Raw genomic sequence first — 18,511 nt, 5'->3', positions numbered from 1 at the left:
TTTTTTTTTTTTTTGGTACTGGGGATTGAACTCCGGTCTTTGTGCTTGCAAGGCAGGCCACCAAACCACTGAGCTAAATCCTCAGCCCATTTCCTGAATCTTATCTCAGTTTACCCAGGCCTTGACTGTTCGGTTATCAGGTTCAGGACCTTTGTCCGTCCATCTCCTGGTCTCATTAAGAAATGTAAAAAATTAGGTGAAACAATAATTATTCATGTCAAGGTTGATATAGTATTTTCCTTCATTTCTCAAATTCTGTAAGGCAAATATCAGCAGACTGCCCAAAAGACTGGGTAAAAATACAGAAAAAAGTAATATTTATAAACATTGATATGCATTGTACGTACATATGCAGGTATGTGTATGCGTGACTGTGAAGAAAGCAAGATACAGATGTATAATGAGAATTTAGGTTTTTGGTGGGTATTGAAACAAGAGCCTCATGCAAGCTAAGTACCTACTCACCACCCTGTTTTGAAAACAATATAAATAGGTACGAGAAATAGACATCGATCCACCTTTTTTCTTCTTTCCTTTAAGTATAAATGCCTACCTGACACTGAAGAAAGTCGTGACCTGGACCTGCTCCTGTCTTGGTCAACATTACAACAAAATGAAGCACAATCTGGCTGGGGATTTAGCTCAGCGGTTCCAATGCCTCCTTCTCAGGTCCCGAGTTCAATATCCCGTACCAAAAAAGAAAAAGCACAATCACTTTGGCCTTTCTACCTGGCTTCATTTATGTTAAGAAGACTCAAAAGCACATCTTATTATGGCCCTCTCACATTTTTTTTTCACTCTTTTACAGGATCCACTAAAGACAGAATTATTTTGCTTGTGTTGGAACTCAGTAACAAGAATGATAATTATTCATTTATTGTGATGACTTGCATGTATATTATCTTACATTTAAGCATGATATTTTACATAATATAGAATACATTCAATGTATTAATGATGATATAATTAAAATAAATGAAATAACAAAAATAATTTTCACAAAATAATATAGTGCATTTATTCTTCCATCTTAATATATGCATATAATAAATTGTATTACACACTAAAACATAATAAATTATATTGTATTTATTGTAATGATATTTAATATATGGTATATAATATGCAAAATATATATTACATAAAATAATTTTATTTTTAGTAATAAATGATTCCAACAGATACAATAAAGTTCTGATTCTAGGTCCATCACAATGCTAACTAGATCTACTTTCTTAGAGAATTATGCAACTTCTGAAACTCACATACCTAACAACAATACTTAGAGGTACAGTTTGAAACAGAGTCATCTCAGTTCCAGGAGTATAATCTTACCCACCATATGTTGTTTCAAGGCAACTGCTGTGAATATTATCTCTCTATAGGTCAGTTACAGGAACAGTATATTCTTCTGGATAACTCATTTAAATCTGACAGAACATGTGAGTTTGAAACAAATTGTTTCTACTAACAATATTATAAACTCCTTAAATCCACAGACTTAATCTTAAATATTTTGGTATGCCTAACATCTATCACTATACAGACTGTAGTGTTTTACGTGTTTTATATGTTCTTTGGCCCATTAGTCTGTTTTCTAATCTCTCTATATAATAATTAACTGTATAATGTCTTTTAAGATGAATCTGATGCTGAAAATAATAACAGGAGGGGTGGAGGGAGGGGGGAAACGAGGGAATCAAAATGTGTTATGTACATGTACCAATCTGCTATGAATGTAATCATTATGTCCTGTAAACATGTACTCACAAAAGTCAGAAAAGGACTTAAAATATCATAAAAATAAATATGTAGTATACTGAGTATAGTGTTATCAAACAAATTAATAAATTGATAAATGAATGTAGATATTTTTCAAAATGATCAAAAGATCTAAGTTTCTAAAAATAATTTCTCCTAACATTAACTTTTTAACTGTATCAAAAGACTACAGGGCATTAAGAGCCAAATATCCTAAGACCAAGATCTGAAAATAAGTTGACAGAGGCAATCAAAGCTTTCTGACTAACATATCCTTAACTGACAAGTTTCATGTGCATTTTTTTAATTGAGTTTATTGGTACAATCTAGGTATACAATACAGTTACATTCATCATTGGGATTCTGTACCTTTACATAATAGGTCTTGATTCTCATTTTTTCCCCTCGTCCCTGCCCTCCTTTCACCCCCTCCTCCCCTCCCCATTTAAAAACACTTTATTTCAACTTTTTCAGTTTCTCATATTTTTTTCCTTTCCCTTATTACCTTTCCCCCACCCTTCCCACTTTCCCTACACCTTTAGCCTTTTACTTCCTATTTCACATTATTAATTATCTCATTAGGATCCTGTGTACTATTAGAGTTTTTCACACCAAAGAAACTATTCGGTATTTCAGTTAAAGAAATCTCTGTATGAACATTAAAAATAGGGAATCCTAAAATAAAACTAAAAAGGAAAGTAAAAGAGAAAAGGCAATGATGTAACATTAAAATAATCCTTAATTCTGGAGATGAAAATGGTCCCCAAACATATTTAAATTGCTTCTTGCTCTTATAGTCTTATCTTATTCTTTTTTTCATTATTTAGAGAATACTTAATTAGTTTCTGTAATCAAACCCACGTAGATATGACCTTACATATTTAGTACGATGTGTTATCCCATACATATGGAAAAAAAATAAAAATAAATTAACATTTCTAGACCAATATGGCTGTCCATTTCTGTACAATGCCAACTCAACACAGTAAATTGGGATGACTTTTTCCAAAGTTGCCAGCACTTTGTAAACAGAGCTTCAACATGTTATGACACAGCAAGTCCAAATCAGGAAACATTATTATTTTGATAAAGGTGACTCAAACATTCCTAATACTAAATCCTTTCTCAGCAAGTAGTCAGTCATGTGAACATGGGAAAATGTATTCACCCTTGTGCTGTTCAGTTTTCTGATATTCTCAAAAAGAGTAGGACTGGGTGAGAGCACAACTCTGACAATATGTGAATCCCTGACAGCTGAAGTCACATTTTGGGGTTGTTATGTCAACTATTGGAAAGCTCTTCAAATCTCCTTTGAAAAAGAGTAGCATAAGAGTTTCTTCTGTTCTCAGGTTTATCCTGAGTTGTCTGATATTTGTTTCCATTCCAAGAGGAATTCATTTCTCACTGGGTTCATATAGATGTCATCTGTGTGAAAGCAATATAGGGGAAACCAGGGACTTGGCACGGTTTTTGTTCCATTTTACATTAAGTACCTGAAGCAACACACATTTTGTTCCATTCATATCGTTTAATATATGTGCCAACATGATTTCTTTAGATAAATTTCTCCATGAAAGTGCTTTCTCTTTGTGTATTTGATATATTTTAAAGTAACTGGTCTGGAACATACTTCTCAGGTAGATATAAGTTTAATAATACTCAGTTTGGAATTTTTTACTTTGGCTACCAGGAGGTTCGTACAGACAAGTATGGAAGGGGATGACGTCTTGCTTCTGAGCATGCCGAGCTAGGGCAAAACCAAAAATAAGCTGACTTAATGCTTGTCCTGACTTCTCAAAGTCACTCTCACAAATCCTCTTTCCCTCCAGATGTCCTCCCTTTCTTGCCCCCAGGGATGAATCTAGTATCATACCTGAGGAGAAGTAACTTCAGAGATTGTACTGTGGAGGGAGGTTTGCAGTTTCTTCCTTTTCTTTTATTAAAGAAGCTGCTTGGGCCTGGGGGAAGTGAAGGCCCTGGGTTCACTTCTCAGACACACACACACACACACACACACACACACTGCCCTTAGGGTGAGGCATAGACACAGGAACCACAAACCACAAAACATGCAACTAGGAAGCCCACTAATAGAGTAGTCGGGGAGAGACTGGGACTGCAGTCTGGGAAATCTGTATTCTGATTATGCCATTCATTATCTGTGTGACTTTTGAAAAACCAGTACATCTATCTATAAAATAAGAGAGCTGGGGGAGGTACATAATTGTGTAATCCTGTTCATCATGTAACCCTGACAGCCTGACAGAGCAGTATCTCTTAGGAGATAATACTTTATTTCTTCTATTGATGTTTCTTCAGAAGATTAATTTTGTATAAAAGAAATACAAGAAACTTCATACAATTCAGCTTTTAAAATGTATACTTTAATCATATTTATTATAGCCATGATGTCGGGTAGACATAGCCATTGTCTAATTCCAAAATATTTTCATCAGACTGAAAAGAAACCATATACCCATGTAGTCATTCCTTATTCTATCCCAGTTCCTTCTCTGAGCAGAGAGTAATCTACTTTCCATTTCTTTGGATTGGCCTATGGATTCAAATAAATAGAACAACATAATGTATGGCCCTATGTCTGCATCCATTTACAAAGCTTAATGCTTTCCAGATTTATTCACGTCATATGTATCAGTACTTCTATCATGTGAGTCTACCAAATTTTGTTCATTATTTTATCAGTTGATAGACATCTGGGTTATTTCCAATTTTTGGCTGTTACAAGTAATACTGCTATGAACTAATGTGTATAAATAAATGCTGCTTTGGTGATTGTAGTCTGCCAGTTCTCTGGAAAAAGCCTTTCAAAAAGGCACCCTGGTCTTCCTTCACTGTTTCACTGTGTTTGTCTAGGTTCAAGACAGACGTTCTTTCCTTATGATGGCATCTTACAGAGGCTGTGATGAAGGATACATTTACCCCATATTTTGGGTCAACACCTGACCAGATTTATATATATGTCACTCTTCTGCTGCAATCTGTCTCCTAATCCACTTCCCAATGAAGGCTGGAGCGCTACCCTTATTTCTGTAAAGCCTAGAAAAGGAGGGAATTATTTTGCAGCTACAGTTTAACATTGAAGACTACAAGGCCAGCTTTTTTTTTTTAATCTTCTAACTCAGTGCGGTCCACTATAAATACAATGAAAAATCTCACATGCATCTTTAAAATTTCTAGTATGCACATTAGAAAAAGAAAATAGGCAATTTATGTTATTTTATGTAGCCTATTGCACCCATTTTAACATCCAGTCATATAAAAATTACTAATGAAGTATTTTATATTCAACATCCTGGGGCCGGGTTGTGGACAAAGAAAAGAAAGTGACATGAAAATGGAAAAGACTTGGAGCAATGGATATGTCTACATGCCAACAAGTATCATGAATTACTGCCACAGCCAGAAGCTACAAAATGGCAAAGCTGGATTCTATCTAGGGACTCAGACGAAATACGGCCATGTGGATAAGTGATTTCACACTTTCGCCTCAAGAATTGTGAGACAATAAATTGCTGTTGTTTTAAGCATGCACTGTGTGGTAATTTGTTATGGTAGCCCTAAGATACTAATCCAGATTTGAAGAACTCAGTTTGTGCTAGGCACATTTCAAGTGCTCAATAGATGTAACGTGCCTGTTTTTTACACAATTTAAAAATCTTGGGTGCCCCCACCTCTGCCTCTAAAGCACAAGGACCCAAGTTCGATTCCCGGTACCAAAAAAAACAAAAAATCTTCAGAGGGTTATTTTTTGTGATATCTTCCAAATTGCTTTAGAAATAAGAACTTTGGAAATGAGTCTTAACTCATATCTGAAGAGGTGAGCCAGCTCCCTTAGAATCAATTGTTTCAAAAAACACAATAACGGTACCTTCCTTCAGGGAAAGTATTCTTGATTACTCTGAAAAGACACAGAGCAATCCAGTAATCCACAAGGGGTTTTGCAAAATATGAAAAATTATTTCTTTTATTGCTCCAAGTATAGAATTCATACCTAATAACATGTAAATTAGTTACTAAAAAGAGTAATTGTACCCTGGTTGTAGAGTCAGCGGATATTTTCTTCTATTTTCTATTATCCAAGTATTCTGTAATGTAGTTTATTGCTTTCCTTTAAAATTAAGGAATAAAACCTTTTCTACATTTATTTCATTATAAAATTTATAGAGGGCCTAGGTTAATAGCACACTTATTGGTGGTACACAGGCACTAACATACCTAGATCAACCACTCTTCAATAAGGTGCTTTGAGAACCAGGCTGATTTAGATATAAAGGATATATATATAAAACCACTAGGTTCTGAAAAAGAAAGCTCAAGTTTCAATTTTGCCATTGATATCTGCTATATAATATTGAGCAGGTTATGCACCTCTCAGACATAATAGAAAATTGTAATTACAACAATTTTTTCCCTGTTTGTTTTTCAAGAGCATATAGTGTGGTTCACAACCTCTCCTTAGCATCAGAATGCCCTGGATGGCTTGTTAATACCCAAACAACTACATCTATAAAGACTCTCATTCTATAGGTCTTGGTTAACATCCAAGAATCTTCATTTCTTATAGTAAATGTGATACCTATTAAACCTTCTGGCTCACTGGATACTGTTTGAGAACTACTGGTTAATAGTATTTTACAAAACGTTAAGCTCCATGAGTACAGGTACTGTATTTCAATACATATCATAACAGTTAAAAGCTTCAGAGCTAGATAGACCCAAGTTCAAATGATGCCTTAGACTTTCTCTGACTCTATTTTCTTAGGCAGGACATGCAACTCCTCATCTATAAAATGAGAGGGATACTGTAGGGTTAAATGACATCATACTCTCAAGAATGTAGCAATCTATTTGGCACATATATGCCTAGTAGATTTGTTACTGTTATTATTGAACTTGTTTCTAGACCCTAATAACCTTCTTAAACAGCTGTTCAGAAAATACGTGCTGAGCAAATTAAAAGCAATATTAGGGGAGTGTTGAACCACATCATCATCTAACACAGTTCTTCCAAAAGGCAGTATTTTGGTTAAAATCACTAAGGAGAGTTTAGAAGTAGGGGAAATGGAAGCATATGGTACAAAATGGAGTCTCTGCTTCAGTATCTTATATCACAGCAACCATAGTGGCTTCTATGTGCTCCTGTATGTTTTTTTTAAAATATAAAAATCACTTATATATCTTTATCACTATGAAATTTTCATTATGTAGATGGATCTCCTATCCTCTTCATGTCTATCACAGAAACCATTCACCAGGCCTTCAGATGGGTGTCTCCAACTTGTATGGGTCCTATATGCCTTGCTGCCAAGAGGCAGACTCTAAATGCTCTGTCACCTGCATGAAAATGTATGCAGCTACTAGTTTGCTGCTGCTACTGCTGTGCTAAAATGATGATGGCATTAAGAGTGAATGATAGTTGGTCCATGTACGAAGACAGACACATTTTCTGAGTGTTCTACATACATGTACATACACACATATCCAAGCACACACATTTAATAGGTTTAAATATTTATTACCACAGGTACTTATAACTATATCCTCATTGCATAGAGGAAGTCACACTGCAAGAAGGCAGGAAAGAGCAATAGATATTATAAAATTTATTATACAACCTTCAACCTCAGAAGAAGGTGCTGAAACTAGTGGTCAAAAAAATGTCCTAGGCTGCAGCGGCATTATCATCATCATCATCATCATCATCAGCAGCAGCAGCAGCAGCAGCAGCATCAGTAAGAACAACAACAGTGCCATGATAGGAACTGATTTAATTTAGAAGCAAACTGCATTGTTAGATATCAATACTTTCAAGTCTTCAAATATATGTTAAATGATGGGTAACTGCCACATGTAGCAGCAGCAGCAGCAGCAGCATCAGTAAGAACAACAACAATGCCATGATAGGAACTGATTTAATTTAGAAGCAAACTGCGTTGTTAGATATCAATACTTTCAAGTCTTCAAATATATGTTAAATGATGGGTAACTGCCACATGTCAGACACAGTATCAAGTGCAAAGGCCATAACAATGATACCAATCCTCATAGATACCTAAAGGAGGTAAATACAGTTAGTTTCCTATTTTGTACATGACTATGAATGCAACCCATAACAGAGAGGGATGGCATTTCTGTAATGCACAGCTTAGAACCAGCAGATGTACCTATGTAATTGCAGAGCCCATGGTCTTAACTGTCAGCTTTGCTCGTGTTTTGGCATGATGCTATGACTACTCTTGTATTCCTGTCATCCTCAAGCTTCAAGGCAGCATCACTGATCCAGCATTTCAACAAGAATTCTCCATGAGCTGATATTAAAACCATATAATGTTTAGTTCTCACATATCGTTTTTCCCTCCTCTTCCTAATTTGTTCCATTCATTGATGTTCTATCATTTTAGTCTATGTATGATATGTCCTAGACTCTATCAGTAATCCCTTCTGCTATTTATAGTTAAGACATCCAACTTGGCTGAGCATAACTAATGAAGCCATTAATGATTTTGCTTTAGGAGGTTTAAATTGAACACATCTAATAACTTTCTGTTTGTATTCCAGCTACTGTATGTCCATGCCTGCAGGGATATAAAATCTCTGCCAGTTTCTCTATTTACCTCAACATCTTTACTACTGATTAATATTTTCCCACTGTGAGAATGTTTAAATACAAAAATTAATATTGAAAAGTACTTTTACATTTGCTATTTATTATTTTCTGGGAATACTTACTTCATTCTTTTCCAGAATTTTTATCACTCTTTTTCAATTTACTTATTAGCTCTTCTCTTGGTTAAATTTACCAATTGGGCTTCATTTCATGCCCATAGTTATGAGAGAGCATAGAGGAAATATGAAATTCTTACTTTGACTTCAGTCAATGTGACTGTAAATGCACGAGGAAGCTAGTTGTTGAAAGAGAAACAATAATGTAGAAGCTTGTTGTAGGACTATGCTTTGCAGTAATTAAATGAAAACAGACATTTCCCTCAACTCTCTTTTGATCTTCATTAAATATGTTACTTTTACAAGAACAGAGGCAGCACTAGGTATAATGTCTATATTATTTGCATGTCATCTGTTTTTCTGTTTATTCTGAGAAAACATGAAAGTCTTGGAGACAGAAATATCATACCTGTCTGTGCTGTGTGGCCAAGATTTAGAACTAACTTTTGTGAGCTCTCTCATTCTGCGGAGACTCATGGTGCGGAGACATGGGCATGATGAAGAAGGGAGGATACTTGCCAGTCCTGAGCTTTGATGAAATATTTTGATTGTGTAGAAAAACTGTGCACAACAGTTTCTATTACCAATGTCAACAAACTTTGGGAACTCCTATTGTGTACTTGTCCTCTTAGAATCTAGAAAAGCCAAACCTATAGATATCCTACTTTTGTTTTAGTAATAAAGGCTTTCTGATCCTAGAGCACCTCCCCGTGTGTTCTGAGAGCAGGTATTGGACTTTGGTTTGCATTTCTCACTATCATATATTCAAACAGCATCCCCTGTGATTGACTATTCAACCCAGGGCTCCTCCTTGCTTCACTTTTTGAAAACACTCACCAATCTCAGAATATATCTCCCATGAATTATACAGGACCTTTTCTCCACTGCTTACTCTCAGATGCAGCTGTAACAACAGCATAGATTTTTGTGAGCAAATCAACAAAATGTTTGCATTTGGAGCAGAAGCACTTTCTCAAAAAGAGATAATTGCTGAAGTTGGTAAACTGAACCACAGAGTTGGGAATAAATTTAGTCTCACTGAAACCAAGTTCAACTGAGAATGTACCAGGCATACATTTTCTCAGTCATTCACAGAGGGTTTTTAAATGTCCTCATGCCTCGTGCTGCACATGAACATATGGGCCAGGCACTTTGTTCTTCCTTCCAAATTCTGCCAATGTGAACAGAATCAGTAACGCATGGTAACGCATATGACCTATGTGAAATTTTATACTAGTTGAATACAATTCCAGATTTAGCTCTAACCCTATCCGCATACATATCTGCCTTTCAAACCATGTGTATAGATAGAATTGTACATTTCTAGAGTTAAAAGGGACCTTGGAGACCATCTGTTCTACCCACTCATTGTAGAGGTGTAAAGTGAATCCTAGAGAGGCAAAATGGCTTATCCAACATCTGGTAAATAATAAAGCTACTAAATAGTAAAAAGAGAAAAAACTATCTAGACATAGGTCCTACGTAATACTTGGAGATATCACTATATACTGGTAATGTATATACAGACATTTTCATGTAGCTTGTTATACAGTCACTTTTCCACAATCATTGCCAAAGATGTGTTTCTTGTCCAGTTTCTTCCTAACTGCTAACATGACCCATACCAGGTGTCTGTCTGAAATTTATTGATGTGTTATGTTCTTTGTTTGGATTCTCCCAAGGCAGAGCTTGAGAAGGAACTGTGGAGCAGTTAGTTTATCTGGGAAGGAATCCCAGGCAGAAGGAATACAAATAACAACAACAACAACATGGACACTTAGATTCAATCCTGCTAAGGATCTTTAAAGAGCTACAAAAGCTGAGCCAGGGCCTGGGATTTATCTCAGTGCTTCTACAGCCTGCCTCACAGGTGCAAGGTCCTGAGTTCAATCCCCCTGCAAAAGAAAATAAAAAAAATAAAAAAAATAAAACAGAAACCTACAAAAGCTGTGCTTAAAATTTGACTCCCCAAACGACAAGAGGCTCAGTCAATTATCTACTGATTCTCATACTCCATTTAGCTTAGGAGTTCCCCCAAGAAGAGGGTTTATATCTCATGGTTTCTCATACTAGTGATTGCAGAGAAACACAAGGTAGGAAAAAAATGTATAGAAATAGAAGTTCTACCACACCTGTAGTTGAAATCTGAAATGGTTGAGGGAGTGTTGCACCGAGAGCATCTGATACAGAGTTCTACACAACCAATTTTAGTATATTAGATATTTAAATCTAATTTTAAAAACTTGTGTGGATTACACTTGGGTATCTTTTTCACTGAGTTAGCATGAAAATAACTCCAACATGATTGGGTAAAAGGAAGCATTCGTTCATTAGTTACATATTTACGGCTGGAGCTATGTGTCGGGCATTTTCCAGATGTTAGAGCAGTGAACTAAAATGACAGAAATACCTGCCCAAATGGAGATTATGATTTATTGAGATAAGATATTGTATATAACAAGATTATTCAGATATTGATAAAAATTCTGAAGAAAATTTAAGCAGAGAAGGGGTAGATATTGGTGAAGGGGAATATTGTTATTTTAATTTATTTACTGTGATCAGGAAAAGCTTCATTAATTAGATGAAATTTGAGCACAGTCTTGAAGGTTAGAGGGCAAATCATGTAGATAATTATGACAAAAGCATCCTTAAGAAAAAGAAAGTTAGTGCAAAGGACCTAAAGTATTAATGTCCATGGCATCATTTTTAATATCATAAGAAAAATGTTTACAATGAATATTTAAGTGATAAATCAGGGACTGCATTGACCTTGCATGCAGATCCATTTGGTTTGCTTTGTAGATATTTTTGAATTTTAAAATGCCTTGAATTGTATTCATTAATATTATGGTGGCTTTGAAAAAGACAGGATGCATGGATACCTTAAAACAATGGAGAACCTGCCACACAGAATTAGAGCTGGTTGCTGGTTGGTATCTTAGTATAAGCAGGGACATCCAGCTTCCCACAGTTAAATGACATTTTCTGTTGTATAGTATACTTTTACTCTTTTAAGAACATGCATTTGCTAGCTTCTTTGCACCTTCTTTAGTAGTAAGATATTGTTATTATGGGTTTAAAATATATAAAGAAGATATCAATAAAGTCAATTTTTTAGTGACTGACTTTATAGACTTTTGCCACCACTATTGTTAATTTATAAATTATCATGCTACACTGAGTCTAATATTTGGTAAAAGAGAATAACATTTGCACTGCACCGAAAATTATGAATCAATACTCTCAAATAATTATTAGATCTTCTAAGAAATATTCCTTCAAAGATTAGCCTATTTATATATGCGGATCTTCTATCCTCTTTGAGGAAAATAATCAGGAAAAGGCATATTTGAGATTGCCAATTATGTTAAACTTACTAATCCTAAATATTTTCCTTGCCAAACTCACCAAGGAAGTATAGAAAAATTATAGATGATGTACACAGGAAAAGAATGAGCAGTTAAAGAAATCTGTTCAATATTAAGCATGTCAAGTACTATGTACATTAATGAAATCAAGACAAATAGCAAGAAAATAAAAACATTAATCAAAGCTTATATTTACCTACACTGAAGAGGCATATGGTATGAGAATATTAATGCCATGTAAAACAGTTCACAAAAAAGGCTTGCAAAAGCATTCAATACTGATTCCTGACAAGTAACTAAGTGAATAAAAAGGATACAGGTACATATTCTTATGTGAGAATTTTAATTTGGTCAAACCATAACTGAAGAGATTAATAGTATCCTTGATTTTCAACCCTTTAGTTTCCTGATATCTACTCAAGCACATTAGAGTAAATAAGCACACTGTTGTAGCCAAATGCTAAGACATTGACTCACTCTGTACAATTTAAACTAGAACCATTATGAGAAGTCAGAGGGTTTCAGCTGAATTTTGGGGGATGGAGTGTCAGATGCCACCGAAAAGCAACAGATGTTTACAGCCTAGGATATACTGATGGAGTGGGGAGACGTGGGTTCTGAATAGAGAAGAGAGATAAACAATATCTCTAAAAATATGTTAAAATGTTCACAATGACAGAAGAGAATGTTGTATATTTCACTGCAGCAGGAAGTTTGGAATTTGCAGTCTATTAAAAGATTCATACTAAATGATGGCTTGCGTTTAGAAAAACTGGAATAATGAAACCAAGATTTCAGTAATCCATTTGCAACAATGACTAAGGTCAAATTGACAGAATGGCTTAAAGAATGAATATGATGGCCAAGAGTACAATCAACTTGAATTTGGTTTCTCTCTCCTAACTAAAGGTTATGTGATGTTGCGTAAGTTTCTTAATGTCTTCATGTTTTATTAAAATATTATGAATACTTAGAATAAATATAAATAGTAAATACTACCTCCGGGTCATAGCAAAGTAAAATTAGATTGTTTGCCAAGTGCTTACCATTTCTCTCTTTGATTTTAAAGTAGTTGCAAATAGTCATCAATAATATAAATAGCCCTAAAACGAATCTAACGAGGTCCTATAGAGCAGGAGCTGTATCTACCTTGCTCAGGAATATATTCTCAGGTCCTAGCACATGCTGCCTCATGGCAAGATACTCAGTGATATTTAAGATCTAATTTTTTTTTTGGTACTGGGGATCGAACTCGGGTACTTGTGCTTGCAAGGCAGGCACTGGAACCACTGAGCTAAATCCCCAGCCTATTCAGTGATATTTAAATGAATGCATAAATCAAAGTAATAGGGACCCAAAAGTCATTTTTCTTTTTTATTGTAAAAGGGTAAATACATTGAGGTGTTCCTTAGACTTGACACTGAATAACAAAATAGGTCTATTAGAATGAATTTATAAAGATTCTGAAAAATGCATACGATCTCAACCTGTAAACTTATTCCCAGTGCAAGGTGGACTTATAATATATTAACATCTGAATTATGCATGTCAACTGCTAGGCTCACATCATCCAGAAAAGCGAAAAAACAGTAAACAGCATGCTTGAAAATGTTAAAGCCCCTTTCTAGTAATTGCCCATGAGTATATGTCAAAAATCACCTGCCTTGTTGCTTTCTGGCTCCTACTAAACTATAGATGCACTGAAATGAAAGGAGAGAGAGAGAGAGAGAGAGAGAGAGAGAGAGAGAGAGAGAGAATAAAAAGATGGAGCAATAGCAACAAAGACATTGAAAGAGCAATCCAGATAAACTACTATCTACAGACATCAATGCAGGCAAAACTCCAGTCTGTATTATTGGTTTTATTGCCCAATATCTCTGTGCAATTGGGCACTGGTATGAGCAAAAATAACAACTTTCAAACTAAATGATGGCTCAAATGACTCAAAGGACCAGACAGACAGGTGAGACATCAATGTCTATCTCTGGATACAACACCATGAAAAGAGCCCCTGAAAGACCATCAGGAAGGTGTATTCAACAATGTCAGCAAATGCAAGTTATAGTAACCTGCACTCTTATGATTTTATTGTTGCCATCTAAAATGAAGGCCCACTTTTGAATTAGTGTGAAATACAGTGGTATTTTTTAAATCAAAAAGTTTTGAAATGACACTCTACCTGCAAGGCACAACATGAATGATTGCAGTACCAGCAGTTCCCATGGCAACCTCATCTTCAGTTTCCGAGGTCAAAAGAGTTTCAAGTCCAATAACAAGTGAGTAGAATTGTTGCTTCTTTTAAGTTTTGTACAACCTTTAATCTGTGGGAAAGAAGAGACATTAAAATGAAATTTGGGAATACTTTTCCTTGTGGTCTCTGCAAATTTGTCTTCATTTAAATATAAATAAATAAAATTCACTTATGAAAAAGTATTATTGAAGGAAAAGAAAGAAGCTCGTTAAATGATGACTATGAAGCAAATAATTCTTGGGCAGGTATCAGAGCTGTTGTACCCCTGTGGCTATTGAGTGAAGCTAAGAACTGGTTCTGATCAGGCATGAACCAACCTGAAAGCTGGGGAATTGACTGGTTTTTACAGTTCTTCCCTATTCCGTAGTCCCCAGTCCTTGTTATTTTATTTGTTATTTATTTATTTATCCAGTACCAAAGATTGAATTTAGGACTTTGTGCTTGCAAGGCAGGCATGGCACCAATGAGCTAAATCCCCTACCCAATCCTTGTTATTTTTAATGATCCAACTCATAATAAATCTAAAACACCAAATTCAGAGTCACTGCCACAAAACACGATCAATAGGTAGGTTTAGCTTTGATGGAGCTCAAGGTGAAATCCTCAGCTTCTAGAATAGAAAAATGTGTGGGAAATTGGTGACTACTACATCATTTCAAACTAACTTTTTCCCATGTTGCACATTTTACTCTTTAACTGTGTTACAGTTTGGAATATGACTTTAACATGTCTTCCGAATTTCATGATCTGGTAGCTTGGTACCCAGGATGTTGGAGTGGGAGGTGGTAGAATCTTTAAGAAGTAGAGCCTATTGGAAAGTGATGATGCCATTGAAAGGGCTGCCCTTTGAAGGGATTAAGGCAGCTGCCACTGAACCCATGAGTTCTTACAAAAGCAAGTTGTTACAGAAAATGGGCCAGCTCTGAATTGTTCTTTGGCTCCTGTTTAATACGAATTTTTACTTTCACATCCACTGCCTTCATTTACCATGAGGCCCTGTTCAGAGCCCATGCAATGCTCTTGACTCTCAGCCTCCCAAACTGTAAAATAAATAAACATTTTTCTTCATAAGTAGCTTGCCTCCAGTATTTTGTTACAACAAAGAAAAATTGGGTAACAGAAAATGCAATAGAGATATACAGTTCCAGTTCTTACTGAAATTCTACCAGCAATGAGGAGCTTTATTCTAGGTTCAAATGGAGAAAGATCTACAGTATAAGAGGAGAACTTCTTTCTTTAGCCAGGAATTTTAACACAAAAGAATTCTGTGGTAAAGAGAAGTAGTTTGTTGCATGTACCAAAAGGCAGAGAGCACATAATCAAATGAGTGAGGCAGGTGGGCAGAAGCTGACATTCTGGAACATACAAGCATGTCCTGGCTTGAAGATAGCAGATGTTCCTTAACTCAAGGAGCAGGAGCAAACATGGGCCATATATCATGTTGCAGGACCTATATATTTTCAAAGAAAAGCTGAAAATAGTATTCAATTTTGAAAATATCCAAAGTTTTAAACCTTAGTGATCAATTTAAATAATTTTTTGGTCTGAAATAAAGGCAAGATGTCACCTGGTCCTACGGGTTGTAATATGACCACAGCAAAACAGAGCTCTCATTGTGCTTCCTCTCATTAACCCATTCTTATCCCTGCGAGTCTGCAGCCAGCCATACATGGACACACACGTGGAGCAACCAGAGGAGTAAGAAGCCACCTCTATCTCCTACAATCTTATGCTACACTGTGGACAGTGACAATAAGGTCAAATAACTGCTATGTTATACACCATGATCACAGAAGGAAGAAACTGTCTGGCTTCAGAATCTTCATTAAGGAGATGAGCTCTCATTGGAGTTTGAAAGATGAGCCTATTTATCAGTTCATCAAATATACAAATAAACTCGTGAGTCTCGAGACATGTTTCTTTTCTAGCTTGGCAGGAACTAGTTGGGTGGTCCTAGGCATGACACCCTACTCTGCCTGTCCTCTTAGGGAAGCTTCAAGCAAATTATCCTGGATAAGTAAATTAAGTCTCTCTGAAAACCACCCAGCATCATATATTTCCAGATTTTATTATTATAGTCTCAATACTGATGAGATATCACAAAAAAATAATTCACATTAGTTTTTAGATTGACAAGAATTATATATAGGTAGGATGTGCAACATGATTTTAGATATACATGTACACTGAAGAAGAACCAACCGTTTAAATTGATAATAACCTGGGCTTTCTCACTGCACTATCACTTATGAGAAAAATACTGTCAGAAAACACAAGCTTTCACAAGAATACTTACCAACACATGCTAGTTAATTAAGAGTTGTTAGAGTTAATTTATACTGCATGGTCACTGAAAATCCTTTATGTTTACCAGGAAGCCAACAGAAAGTGAAGTGGCATCATTTGAGAGCTCCCTTTCTTTTGTGCCCTATGTAGCTCAGCTTCTGACGGAGCTTGACTTAATATGTTGTGAAGACAAAAAGGACCCTTAACCTATGATCTGCTGATGTGGCTGAAAGCAGGCGGCATCTCTAATTGGATATGTTCTGATAGTCTTCTGACATGCATGGTGATTAGGCCATTTTAGATAAACAGGATGTGCTGATCAATGAAAACTATTAATGTCTTTAGCAAATGATCAGGGTATTAATAATTAATTTTGTGAGGGAAATGTCATCTCGGATCGCAGGATTGATTTACCATGTTAAGCAGTTTCTCAAAGCAATTAAAATTAGCTTAGGAAATGTATCCAATTACACAATAAAGATTTAAATCAAGATACGATACTATTTACAGGGCAGATTCTTCGAAGAGCTGTAGATTTTCAAGGATGGAGAAATACAAGGGCACCACGGACATTTATTTACATTCAGGTACTTAAGGTTCACCCTCACTAATGAGAAATAATGGGGTCATTGACAGTAATTTGTCTAGTGGGCAAGAGTAACAGAAATACCATGTTTTCTGAAGGAAGCTGAAGATTCATGAGTCTCATGTGGAACTGTGGTGCAGAATAGAAAGTTTCATATTTTCAGTTTTCCTGCCAGAGCCAGAAAAAAAAAATACATAGAGGATGCACCAAGAGTTATGGTGGCAATAGATCTCCCCTGCAGCTTGGAGCCCTCTCTGGTTTATTGAAAGGTGGCTGCAGCAAAGGTAGTATACTCAGCACTAATTCTGAGATCTTGTCCAAGACAGAGACTCATAAATCGTGCAGAGGAAGCTACAGAATGAAACAGAACTTGGTTGCTTTCTCTGACTTGGCTGCTTTTGTCTGAAGTGGAAGGAGATGTATAACTGAGAATTATATAATTTTTTTCCATATTCTTCACAGAACAAAACTACAGTTATTCACACGGCACCAATACTAATAGTGAAGACTTCAGCATAAGGGACTGAAAACGAAAGGAGGACTTAAGTTTTTCTTGTAAAAGTTCTGGTTTCCAGCTGTGTACGTTGGCACATGCCTGTAATCCCAGGACTCTGGGAGGCTGAGGCAGAAAGATCACAAGTTCAAGTCCAGCCTGAGTACTTTATAGTGATTTAGCAAGACCCTGTCTCAATAGATAAATAAGTAAATAAATAAATAAGCAAGCAAGCCTTGGGATATAGGTCAATGTGAAGGCTCTAGGTTCGCTCCCTTCTACTTTTTGTGAAAAAAAAAATCTTATTTACAGGAATATATATGAAGAGCCTGATAATATATGTAATTTGTTTTGGTACTTTGCTTAAAAATTTGCTGCTTCTCCTGCTAACTGCATACCAGTTCAGCTCAACAGAAAGGGTGTTTATCATACAGCAGGGACAGTGCTAGGTATTGGGTGTGCAGGGGTAAGAGAAACATAGAACTTGTCCATAGTGAGCTCACAGTTTACTTGGTAAAAGAGGAAAATAAACCAGTTATTAAAATTCATTGTAAAATATGTAATAAGTCTATTAAGTACAGGGTGCTAAGTAAGCAATGGAATATTGTATAACTGAGCTGGGGGACAAGGTAAGATAAGGGTTTCAAGAGAGCCCTCTTCTAAAGGAATTGACTGAACTGAGTCTTGAAGGAGAAGTAGAAGGGAGATTCTAAGACAGCCTCAAGGAAAACAAACAGGCATGAACTGTGAATTTACAGTGTTCAAGTTATAGCAATGCAGAACCATGAAAAGCATAGCTAGCAAAATCAGACTTACACTCTTATGATGAACTTAGCATGTTCCAGCTGTGCAGTTCATCTGTAAAAAGACCACACTAGTACATACCCACCATACTTGCTGTATGTATTACTGACAATGTGCTGAAGGCTCTGAGTATGGGTGCTGGCACAAGGCTGGCATTTAGTAGCTTCCCTTTTTAAAGGGATTACAGCACAGCCTATGGGTGGGAGTCAGGGAAC

At 35.9% G+C, this 18,511-nt stretch overlaps 1 protein-coding gene and 1 long non-coding RNA gene across 5 annotated transcripts in view; one reads left to right on the top strand and one right to left on the bottom strand.

Annotated features, from left to right (window-relative positions):
* LOC104866128 overlaps window positions 1–5,321 on the top strand; it is a 24,176-nt gene extending 18,855 nt beyond the window's left edge. The window contains exon 4 of the long non-coding RNA XR_781344.1: window positions 5,098–5,321. This is a non-coding gene — a long non-coding RNA (uncharacterized LOC104866128). The remainder of the gene's footprint in view (window positions 1–5,097) is intronic.
* LOC104866129 (contactin-4) overlaps window positions 1–18,511 on the bottom strand; it is a 536,780-nt gene that overhangs the window by 471,582 nt on the left and 46,687 nt on the right. For 3 of the 4 annotated variants that reach the window (XM_033756987.1, XM_033756986.1, XM_033756985.1), the window contains 2 exons: window positions 14,056–14,197; window positions 554–661 (listed from right to left, as the gene is read on the bottom strand). In XM_033756987.1, coding sequence (XP_033612878.1) covers window positions 554–661; window positions 14,056–14,110 — 163 coding nt within the window. In that variant the 5' untranslated portion in view covers window positions 14,111–14,197. The remainder of the gene's footprint in view (window positions 1–553; window positions 662–14,055; window positions 14,198–18,511) is intronic. The other variant, XM_019208307.2, reaches the window with a different exon arrangement.

The sequence above is a fragment of the Fukomys damarensis genome, unplaced genomic scaffold, assembly GCF_012274545.1.
Source record: "Fukomys damarensis isolate Sample0158 unplaced genomic scaffold, DMR_v1.0_HiC HiC_scaffold_28, whole genome shotgun sequence".
Classification (NCBI taxonomy): Eukaryota; Metazoa; Chordata; class Mammalia; order Rodentia; family Bathyergidae; genus Fukomys; species Fukomys damarensis.
This window is presented reverse-complemented; position numbering and strand designations above follow the sequence as displayed.